Genomic DNA, 12,354 nt, shown 5'->3' on the forward strand with positions numbered 1-12,354 from the left:
GACGGTGCGGGACTATGATAGGGAGTTTGATCGACTGAGCAGGTGTGCTGGTAGATTCATGAATGAGGATGAGTTGATTCGCAGGTTTCTGAGGGGTTTGAGGATTGAGCTCAATAATCAGTGTGAGATGTACGACTATCACAATAAGATTGAACTAGTGGAAAAAGCTGCTAATTTGGAGATCGGGTTGGAAAAGGAGATGAATCAAAACAAAGAAGCACATGCAAAAGCTACAAAGGGGACAAACTCTAATAAGAGGACTTGGGATAACCAAATTGATGGACCAATGCAGGATCAAGGACAAGCGTGTGGTACTTGTGGAAAGTCACACCATGGAATTTGTTGGATAACTTTAGGAGGTTGCATGAAGTGTGGTGAATTGGGGCATAAAAGGGAGAACTGTCCAAAAGGTGTTGATCATTGCCATAAGTGTGGGCGACACGGCCAATATGCCAGGGATTGCAGAGTGAAACAATACAACAGAGATGAAGAGCAATTGCCACCATCACCAAAAAGATTAGCCTTGGGAAAACGGCTAGATTGATAAGAGAAATATGGTTTAAATATTATTGGTATGTACTAGGTTGAGTTTATGTGAAACCGTTATGCTTGCTAGATTTATATCAAGAAAATGGAGTCTGATTCTATGCTATGCAATTATTTTTGAATGTGAGTAGTTTGTCGTCATTGTATTTCAGTGGGCAGTGTTGACCCCCTCACTGAGTAATTAATTACTCACACCTCCTTTCTATTTATTTTTTTTAGGTTAGTTGTGTTCCTTATTTGAATTTTAGAGATTGCGGTTTTGAGCCAAACCAAGAAGTCAACACATTGACCAGACCGTAAGGCGGGTCTTGGTGTTACACTTCTTCTCAAAGGGTTTATCATTTAAGAACTGGTTTCTCTCAATGAAAAGAAGGATTGAGCTTTAGAAGAATGCTAAAGGTAAGCTCCAACATATGCATACAAGAATAGGATCCCATCTATCCAAAGGTAAATATATCGATATTGATCCTACCTAATTTACGCCCAGTAAATGTCTAATTTCTACCTTTTAGCTTTAGCTTTTCTAAACCCATTTTTTTTAGCTAGTCTTAGGGGTGATTTCTTTCTTTGAGCTTTCTAGCGGATTTGTGTTCTATCAAGCTATGGTTTTTTTTTCTCTTTTTTTTAAAAAAATATTTTTTTAGAACCAACTCTCTCTTTTTTTTAATTTTGTTCTCAGATCTTTTACTAGAATTTTTGAAACTTTTATCACCCTCCTTTCCTAATGACTTTGTACCCTTTTCTTTCCCATTTTTTTTTATTTTCTTTTTCTTTTTAATCCAAAAACTCTCAAATCCCTAAAATAAGTGCCCACCTAATCTTATCTAGTCTGGATAATGCGAAACTAGAACTACTTACGTTCATATTCTTGTCGCCTCAAACCTAACAATTTCTACCAAGCTCAATCTGAAAAAAGGTCTAACAATCAAAGAATAGCAATGGCTTGAAAGAAGGGTAAGGTTTAAGGTGGGATGAACTGTTCCAATAATGGGAATCAACTACTTGGATTAACATGGGTGGTAAAAATAAAATAGAGAATCCAAGTATGTGTGTTGTGTCCATGAGTTTAATTTCAGTGCATTACTTGATAATTATTAGTCAAGATCAGGTTCAAATAAGATAGGGAATGATATCAAATCATATCCTGCTTTGACTAAGTTTCAAATGCAGATAAAAGTATTTGAGGTGTGGTTCAGTTCTACTTTTCAAACTCAATCAACAAGAATCCGACAGCTAATAATGAGGGCATTGAATTTATCCTAGTGAATCAGCGAGTTTACAAGGCTATAGTCATCATAATCCCCAATATATGTGCAAACAATCCTATGTGAAGCAATCTAGACTCAATCCTATAATATAAATGCAACTACATGAACATTCTTTTTTTAATATTGTTTTTCAAAATTTTCATTTTTTTTCTTTTTTTTCTATGCAAATAGATGCATACTCAAATGAATAAAACTATTATGCAAAAATTTGAAATAAGAAAATATAACACAATGTTAAATACATTCTCAGACCCTCCCCCAAACTTAAATTACACAGTTCCTTGTGTAAATAAAAGTCTGAAAAAGAATCCAACAATCACAAAATGAAACAACTTACAATGCAATTGTATAAACAATGGTTGAATGAAAGTGGTACCTCATTGTTTATTGAAGAAAGAGGTTGTAACAGCTCCCATGCTTTCCAGGGTGTATCCAGGATTGTCACCAGCTTCAGTGGGTGATGAGGTTAGCTCATTAGTAACCTCGGTTTTGAGCATGGACGACTTGCTAGGACCAGCATCCGAGTGGTAGTCTGGGTACGGCATCGATAAACCATCGGGTAAGGAATCGGGTACAGGAATGGATAAGCCTAGGGGTAGGGACCCAAATGGGAACCCGAGTAGGTGCTCAGATGGGGCATCAGATAGGGCATCAGATAGGGCATCGATTGTTCTTGTTCGACAAAAACATGAAAGAAAACCTATCAAAAGCACTCAAATCCTTATATATATACACAAGGATAGCATTGGTACTTTCTCCCAAGTGAGCTTGTTTAAAGTCATCAAGCTTGACTTAGTGGTTGGTCAAACCTAGGTGGGGTAAGCAGGGGAAATGGACGATCCTTCTTTAGTGCCTTCGTCGGCCATGTACTTCTTCACCCTTTGACCATTTACAGTAAATTCAGACCTGTCCATACCAAACAAGGTTACTGCCCATCTTGATTTGAGTTTCCCGGGAAAAAGTCTGAGCTTAGAGTTTAAAAGGAGAACTTTATCGTTGGCATTAAGATCTTTCTGCAGGATTTTCTTATCGTGAAAACCTTTGGTTCTCTCCTTGTATATCTTGGAATTTTCATACGCCTCTTATCGTATTTCACAAGTTCGTGGAGAACCATTGCTCTCTTTTCTTGGGCGGTTTTGATATCCAAGTTTAGAAGCTTAGTAGTCCAGATGGCCTTATACTCAACTTCTACCGAGAGATGACAATTCTTTCCATAGAGGAGCTAGAATGGGGTTCGCCCAATGGGGTTTTTGTAAACAGTCTTATATGTCCAAAGCGCATCATCTAGTTTAAATGCCCGATCCTTCCTTGTGATCCCCATGATCCTAGCTAAGACTTCCTTGATTAGTCTATTACTTACTTACACTTGCCCGCTGGTTTGGGGTGGTAAGCAGTAGCTACCTTTTGTTTGACGGGAAAACGAGCTATTTCCCCCCAAGAACTATCGTATCTCGCTGGATCCTGGACTTTGGACCCGAGCTATATATCCCTGTCCACTATGACCGACTCCTATTTCCCCCCAAATCGAAAGTTATACACATATATCATCCCGAATTAAAATTGTGTTGGCTTAGCTTGTGAACCCCAGACCAAACCATATAAACCTGAAATTAAACCAGTAAAGACTCGATTCCTTACTCAGTTATGACCCATGAACCCACAAATCCCCAATTTTAAAAAATCACAAACCCTACAATCGATTTGGCATTGTTCTTCTTCTTTCTTTTTTTTTTTGGGTTCCCATTACCGAATTCGAGCTTCAGAATGAGCAATTTATCAACAAAGTCGACCGGATCATCCAGTTCTCTTGCGATAGATCATCCAGTTCTCTTGCGAGAGAAAGTGTGTTCAGTGTGCCAAAGAGGTGTTGGTGCGGGGAAGTTGTTGTAGCTTTGATCTCGAAATCTGATCCGAATCTTTACCAGAGATACTACCGTTGTAGTTTGGCTGCAACAAATAAGGTAAAATTTACACCTTTACCCTCTTGTTTCATGATTTTGGTTGGTTCTAATAATTTGGATATTGGCAGCTTCGAAACGATGAACATGTGTTCAAGTGGGTCGATGAAGCTTAGCTGAATGAGGTAGATGCATTGGCTACGAAGAATGCTGGAATTGAGCAACAACTGAAAGATCTTAGGACATAGAGGTTGGAGTGTGATATTATGGTTTATGAGAAGATGGAGAAGGAGGTCTTGGAGAAGGTTGAAGATGGTTTAGTTGAAGCCAAAGCATGGAATAAGAAGATGATGAGTGTTGTATTGATAGTCTTTATGGTCATGATTGAACTAAGCAAAGTATTTGGTTGAAGATGGTGTATGGTCATGTTTGTGATTTAAGACAATGTGTACTTGAAACCTTTTGTGTCAAACATGAAGCTCCATTTGTTGTGTTATAAACGATCATCAAAAGAGATAGGGATTATAGTAAAGAGATGAAATTTAATGTCACAAACGATCATCATTTGAAACAAAATAGATCATACAAAAGAGATAGGAAAGGCAAGAGTTTATTTGGTCGAAAATACAACATAGGCAACCACAAAATTCACCTTTTGAGACAAAAGACACTAAGCGATCTAGGGGAAGAAAAGAGTTTATGTGGTCAAAAATAAAATCTAGCCAACCACAAAATTAGCACCCTAGTTATAAGTAGCGACTTGATAAAGCTTGAGTGAGTGAACCTTGACTTGGTTCAGGTTGAGTAGGCTGTCGAGAAGGCTGCAAAAAAACATGGCATGAGAGTTAGTAACCAAAAGAAAAGTTAGAAACTGAAACCATCAAAGCAATACATCATACCTGAGCAAATTCAGACTTATGGAACCTAGTTATGTTTAGCTTCCCCACAAATGCCACAATGTATTATTCCTTTCTTCTGTTTTGGTTGCTTCTTAGTAGGTGACTCATTGACACCATTCTTCCTTTTCTTGTCAGCCTTGGTCTGTTTTTCCTTAGGTGGTTCTGCATACACTTTATTCCCATTTGTACAAGGCCAAAACTTTGCACTCCTCTGTGGAGTTAGGCGTTCTTCATAGTTTCTCCTCCATATAGCTATTCGGAACCACTGGCAGACGTAGTTTTCAACCGTTAGCTTCTTGTCAATGATGAGACCATATGCATGCTCACATGGGATGCCACATATTTGCCACTTCTGACACGTACAAGTCATCTTCTTTAGACAGACACGGTGAGAGTCTCCACTAATTTTGACTTCTAAGGTGCCATTTGTGGTTGTTGATACCTTAGTCGTAGATGCTGTTTTATGCTCAGCCGCGAGAAACTTAACAACATATGGAGTATAGATCCCTGCAAACATTTGTGAAAAACATGAGAATCTATAAACACAACAAATAATACATAAGGAGAAGATGAAAATTACCTGTGTGAGAATTATATATTACAGACCTCTTTGCAATTCGCACCATGGCCAGTCGTCTTATTGTCTCTAACATGGCAACAAAAGGCTTCTCTCTTGCCTTGTTGATGGAGCTATTAAAAGACTATGTCGAGTTATTGTCGATATCTTTGCAGTAGTTACCAACCTTGTGGAATGCCCTACACCAACTCTTTGGATTTGTCCTCATTACATCACTGTCAACGCGAGAATCATAAGCAAATATCCTCTCCAAATGCCGCCTATACTCTGTCTCATTGTAAGACCATACCAAATTCCATAATAGTGGCTTCAGTTGGGCTTTATTTCCATGAGCCTTTTTAAGTTCTCGTATATGTGTTGAACACACATCCGATGCTCTATCTTTGGTAACTTCAGAGAAACAACCTTGATTAATCCCTGAGACATAACAACAAGACACAAATTAAATCAGTGAAGCCAAAATAAAACAATAAGTGAAGTTATATCAACCATATAAACTTGCCTTTTGCCTATCGAACATCATGATGAATCCATCACCATCGTTTAACCAAAGGTCTTCCTTCAAAAACTTTGCAAACCATACCCAATTGTCAGTGTTCTCAACTTTTACAATTCCCCATGCTATTAGATATATACCATTGTTTGCATCCCTTCCTAAAGCTGCCAATAGCTGACCCTTAATCTTATTCTTCAAAAAGCAACAATCAATTCTTATGATCAGCCTACAAGTCGCCATCCATGTTCTTCTAATGTTGTCAAAACAAACATAGAACCTGTTGAACATGTCTTTACCATCATCATTCGTAAGACATTTGACCTCAACATGTGAATTCGGGTTTGCTTCCATAATCTCAGCTGCATAATCTCTTAATCTATGGAACTGCTCATCATACTCCATCTCAATCCACTTTAGTATCGTCTTCCTAGCAGCTTGACATTGAGCCCTAGTGATACTGATCTTCCAATATGCCTTTACGATTTCTTCAATCTTCCTTGGCATGAAGAACTCAGAAACATCCCTAATCTTATCAACAAACAACCTAGCTATATACGACAATGTTAACATCTCACACTCTCCATTTGGAATACAGCTATGCTTATCAATGATATTATTGATCCTCCACATCTTATCATTTGACAGAATCGACGCATAAACCTTCCACTCACATTTAGATCCATCCTCATCATTAACACCAACACATTTATACCATATTTTCGCTTTATCATACCTGTACTGCTTCAGATTTCTCACAGTTTTGAGAACATAATCGAGAACCGCCTCCTTGAAAGCAACTCCATTGAAAAACACTTGCTTATAGAACAACTCCCCATTACCACGCCTCATATTCATACAAGCTCTTACTTGACCATCGTCATCGTCGTCTTCACTCTCTGGGTACACATTGTGGTGGATTGGAGGTTCGTCGACAAAGTCCATAACCAACTGTAAGATGTGAAATTGGTCTCTATCTTCACCTTCTTCATCGTAATCAGGCATCGGGTCGCCGGGATCTCTCTTGATTAATGCCTTCAAATCTCTCAACTTGAAGGAACTCGAACTCAGACTCGCTCTTTTTAGGGTTCTTTGTATTTTGGGGATTTTCAATTTAAGGTTCTTTCGAGGATTTTGGGTTTCAAACAATGTTTAGTCGGGTCAAAACGAGGTTAAATCGAAAAAAAATCAGGTCAAATTCTGGTTAAATCGATAAATTTGGGTTAAATCAGGTTAGTATGGTCTAATTTGGTTTAGGCTTTTCGTTAGTCGGTTAAGCAAATAGTAAACCATGACAAACCCAGGAATGGGTGTAATTACATATCGAACTTTTAATTCGGGGTGATATAAGTGTAGAACTTTTAGCTCTTGTCCAAAGTCTGGGATCCATCCAGCGAGATATGATAGTTCTTGGGGGGAAAATAGCTCGTTTTCCCTGTGCTTGACCCCATACTTATGTAACAGGCCATCGAAAATCTTGTTAATGAAATGTGTTCCCCCATCACTGATCACTACTTTAGGGATCCCATATCTAGGGAAAAGGATGTTTTTGAACATCTTTACTACGACCTTGTGATCATTTGTAGGACTTGCGATGGATTCAATCCACTTGGAGACATAATGAACCACCACTAGGATGTACGTGTTACCGTTCAACGGTGGGTTCAATTGCCCCATGAAGTTAATTCCCTAAACATCAAAAACCTCAACCTCGAGAATGGGTTGTTGAGGGATTGATGTCTCTCTACTTTACACCTTCTTAGACATTTTTTTAGGCATTTTTTGCATTGTTTGGAGTCTATCTTTAGCAGTTTTAGGTCCTTAACCTTAGATAGTTGCATTTAGGTTTTTTAGGATGTTGCATTGCTGCATTATTGCATTTTAGATGAAAACGAATGATTTGGAGCAAAAAAAGAGCAAGAATGAGAAGTCACCCGAGAATATACCCGAAGGTGTGATCGTGCAGAAGAACAATCCGAAGTCTCAACCCAAACTAGTGGATCTAAGCACAAGAACAACCAACCGAAGTCTAACCCGAGGAGGTGCTCGACCCTAGCCTCGTGTAGATGCCTCGGATGACAGTTGGTGCGGCTAGGTCAAGTGGTTTCTATATATAAACCCTCTCTTATTTTCGAGACCCACAACCCTGGACAGTGAGCGAGAGCCACCGAAAGACCTTGTTGAGCCGAGTTTTACATTTCTAAAAGCTTTGTTAGGATTTCTTATTTTCTGCTTTGCAATATTTTACTTAGATTTTTTATTACATTCTAGTTCTTTTCAATACATAGTTTACTTTCATTTTTCATCATATTTGTTATGCAATTCCTGTTCGTTTCTTTTAATATGTCGATTGCAGTGAGATCTGAGTAGTGAACTAAAGTTTCAAGGGATGTGTCAGGCTAGAAAGTGTTCTTAATCGATTAGGATGTTTTAGATTGTTTGATTTATGAAATTTCCCATTTAGATTAGTGGTCTTAATGCTAGTTTCAAACCAAGACGTTGGGATTAGATTTTAGGCATTTCCACACCGAGAACTCGATGAAACGCCTGAATTAGCTAATGCCAGAGATTTACTCACTTAGCCTAAGAGATTAGATGTGTAAGGAGTTTATTGACAATAATGGATTAGATATTAGTGTCTCCTTGGTCATGTTGTGATTAAGGTTGATTGTTCCTACCACGAGTTTGGATTAGCAAGGTTTAGAAATTCATTGTCTAGGGAATTAATAACTCTCTAATTTACATGTTTTAGGCAGCATTTTTCATCCATATTTTGCATTATAAATACCGTAACCTTAGAATTTATAGGTCCTTAACCTTAGGAATTTGCATTTAGGCCGCTTAGGGTGCTGCATTATTGCATTTGTGCATTTTAGATGATAACAGGTGCTTCGGAGCCCAAAAAGGGGAAGAATAAGGTAAGACCTGAACATTTACCCAATGAAGTGATCGTGCAAGAAGAACAGTCTGAACCTTATTCTGACCAAAGAGGATCCAAGCGCCGGAAGAACAACCCGGGCATCCACACGACTCGAACCTCGTCCATAGCTTCGAGCAGACCTTCGGGCAGAACTGAGCTGCTAGGTCAAAAGGGTTTCCATATATAAACCCCCTTCCTTTTTCTCGCCCTAGAGAGCGGCAGACACTCATGGACCCAGAGAGCAAGAGCTCCTAAGAGAGAGAGTGAGCGATTTAAAATTTTCAAGTTTTGTTAGGATTCAATTTTCACTTCTTTTAACTACTCTTTCATTTGCATATCTGTATTTTTATTACTTCGGTTTCCCTTTTTATTCAATGCGATTCTCATTCCTTTGTGTTTTCATATTGTTTGCCATGAGATCTGAGTAGTGAATCAAAGTTTCTAGAAATGAGATAGGTGAGTATGTGCTCTTGATCAATAAGGATGCCTTAGCTTGATTTTTTTTATGAAAATTCCTTTCTAGATTAGTAATCTTAATGCTAGTTTCAGAACGAGAGGTTGAGATTAGATCTAGGGTGTTTTGCCATCGAGAGATGTTAGTTGAAATGCTTAAACCAACTAATGCTAGAGATTTACTCACTTTGCCTAAGAGATTAGATGTGTAAGGAGTTCATTGACAATAATGAATCGGACCTTAATGTCTGCTTAGTCATGTTTTTCCATCGAGAGTTTGGTAAGGGAGTGATTAAGGTTGATTGTTTCTACCAAGATAGTGGATTTGCAAGGTTTAGAGATTCATTGTCTAGGGAATATTTTGCTTGAGGCATGTGAGACATCCCAAATTGATCAGGAGCACTTATGAGTCGATTACCCTATCCCTAGGAGCTTTCGTTTTTGATTGTTTAAGCTTTTATCCATAACTCGACTCATTACCCGAACTGGTACTCGATCACCATTCTCGTGTATACCCTCGAGCTGTTCGTCTTTGTGCTCTTGATTTTTCTGTTATCCGACTACCTACTCGATCCTGTACTCAAATGCTTGCATCGTGTGCTTAGATCGTGTGGCTCTTGTTTCATTTCTTTTTTATTTACTCTAGGTTGATAGTCAAAAGAAACACCCATACTATTGCTTGGCTTGACTTCCATTGTTCTGATCATATCTTATCTGCTAACATCACAACCATTTGGATTGATAACCCTTTGTACTACAACTGCATAAGGAATTGATACCCTGGGTGAAAATCTTGTTTTCAATTTGGCGTCGTTGCCATTTGGTTGAATTTTGTTTGTTACATTTAAGATTTTGGCACTTGCTAGATCAAGTTTTTTTTATCTCAGAAGATTCGGTACTGACTTGTTTACTTTCTTGTTTGGTTGTTTTGCCTTTCAAGAACAACCCGAGATCCCACCCGACCCGTCACTCTATCACCTGGATTGGGTCGACCTTCATGTACTCACTCGGATAACTGATTGTGCATGCAAACACGATCCAAGGGTAGCCAACACTTGAGTCTTTTCATCGATAACATCGACAGACCAAGGTTACTCCGACAGCAACCGCAACCAAGAACAATTGAGGAGGTCATGAATAATCAGAATGGTCCACAAGCTCCTCAAGAAAGGACCAACATAGGAGCTGGAGATGCTCCATCTACTCATACTCAAAGGCAAGGCACTGTGCCTCGTGCTGTTCAAAACAACAGTTTTGAGATCAAGAGTTGTCTCATCCAGATGATACTGAGTAACAAGTTTCATGGACTACCAATGGAGGACCCATTGGATCATTTAGATGAGTTTGATAGGCTCTGTAGCCTCACTAAAATCAATGGAGTTAACGAAGATGGATTCAAGCTCTGGCTTTTTCCATTTTCTTTGGGTGATAAAGCACACGTTTGGGAGAAATCCCTGCCCAAGAAGTCTATCACCACGTGGGAAGCATGCAAGAAGGCGTTCCTCGCCAAATTCTTCTCCAACTCCAGAACTGCAAGGTTGCGGAATGACATCTCCAGCTTTGTTCAGAAAAGAAACGAAACATTCAGTGAAGCCTGGGAACGTTTCAAGGGATACACCAACTGATGCCTGCATCATGGATTCAGCAATGCTACATTGCTTAGTACACTTTACCGCAACATCGTCCCTAAAATACGGATGTTGCTAGACACCGCCAGCAACGACAATTTTCTCAACAAGGATGTTGATGAAGGTTGGGACCTGGTGGAGAACTTAGCCCAATCTGATGGGCACTACAATGAGGAGTATGATCGCACCATACAATCATCCGGAGAGGAAGATTCAAAGTATAAGCGAGATATGAAAGCCCTCAATGAAAAATTGGACAAACTCCTCAACCAGCAACAACATGTCCATTTACTCTCAGAGGAAGACCAGTTTCATCAGCAAGATGGGGAGAATACTTAGGTCGAGGATGTGAACTACAACAACAATCAAGGGGGTTACAATAAAGGTTACAACAACTACAAACCAAACCCGAACGTAACCCTAATGTTGCTAATCCTCAGGATCAAATCTACCCATCCGCAGTCCAAGGGAACCAAGGACAGCCAAAGCCTTTTGTACAATACAATCAAGGCTATGCTCCTAAGCAGCAGTACTCCATCGGTTACCACCAACCAATGGAACCACCTGGATTTCCGCCTCAGCAGGGATCACACAACCAACCTCAAGAGGCCAAATTGAAACATGTCTTTTTCTGTGGGTTCTTAACTCATGAATGTATGAATGATGCTATCAGACAACAAACTCAAGCTAAGACCAAAGATATATGATCAGGTGGAATGCATGAGGTTTCAATTACTCTTATGCAGTTGCAGTATAAGAGATGTCAATCCATAATGAGTATGATGCAAGCAATCAGGATGTGAACACTTATCTAAGTCAAGCCAAATATGATGAATGTTTTTAACTAACAACCTAATGATAATGATAAAATGCAGAATGTAAAGCTACTAAGACAAGATACTAAATGCAAAGTAAACAGTGAAAACAAACCAGTAATGATTCTAAACAAGAACAAGTGCTACACTAATGCAGGACAAGTAATGAAACAGGATCAAACAGAAACGAAATGAATGCAACAAGAATGAAACAAGAAATGAAACAAATAAATGCAGAACTTAAAACAAGAACTGGAAAGTGAACTTGAGCAAGCGCTCGATCGTATGCTCGATCGAGTACCAGGTCGAGTGGGAGGCTACGAAGAATAGAACCAAACCTTGACAATCAAAAAGAGCAAGATGAAAGCAAATCAAACAGCAAGCGATTAACAGTATCAAAACAGAGAATAAACAGAGAAGGTCCTAGGGATGGGATCATGGGCTGGACTTGAGTTATAATTACCTAAACTGACCAACAAATCTCAATCAACAATGAGCTATCTCTAGACAATGATCTTCTATTACTTGTTAATCCATTCTCATGACAATAACAATCAAACTTAGATACTCCTAGAACTAGTTCTCACTAGCTAAGACATATAAAAGCAGGCATTAAGATTCAGATCATTAATGTCAAAAATCACCTTAAACATCCAATCTCTCAGGTTAAGCATGATAATCTCTAGCATTAGCTTTATCTAACAACTTAGACACTGGTATGATGCTAAGAAGCTTAAGATCTATTCTTACCCTCTCAGATATAAGAACAACATAGAGCATATCTAATCTAGAAGAGATATTTAAACAATCAATCTTGATCAGCCTAAGCAACTATAACTCTTATCCAGCATTATTCA

The 12,354-nt window shown here is 38.8% G+C and overlaps 1 protein-coding gene, 1 non-coding gene and 1 pseudogene across 2 annotated transcripts; all 3 read right to left on the reverse strand.

Annotated features, from left to right (window-relative positions):
* Positions 1-4,636: 4,636 nt before the first annotated feature.
* LOC147934957 (uncharacterized) lies at positions 4,637-5,396 on the reverse strand (annotated as a pseudogene).
* Positions 5,397-5,497: 101 nt separating this feature from the next.
* Positions 5,498-6,686, reverse strand: LOC147934958 (uncharacterized). The gene is made up of 2 exons (XM_087472857.1): positions 5,691-6,686; positions 5,498-5,605 (listed from the first exon to the last, which is right to left on the reverse strand). Exons 1-2 carry the CDS (start codon positions 6,684-6,686, stop codon positions 5,498-5,500), a joined length of 1,104 nt encoding a protein of 367 aa, XP_087328983.1.
* A 3,903-nt stretch (positions 6,687-10,589) lies between these two features.
* Positions 10,590-10,696, reverse strand: LOC147934959 (small nucleolar RNA R71). Its single transcript, XR_015573408.1, has one exon. It is a non-coding gene; the product is annotated as a small nucleolar RNA R71 (small nucleolar RNA).
* Between the last annotated feature and the right edge of the window lie 1,658 nt (positions 10,697-12,354).

The sequence above is a fragment of the Camelina sativa genome, chromosome 11 (genome assembly GCF_030686135.1).
Source record: "Camelina sativa cultivar CO46 ecotype springtype chromosome 11, ASM3068613v1".
Taxonomy (NCBI): domain Eukaryota; kingdom Viridiplantae; phylum Streptophyta; class Magnoliopsida; order Brassicales; family Brassicaceae; genus Camelina; species Camelina sativa.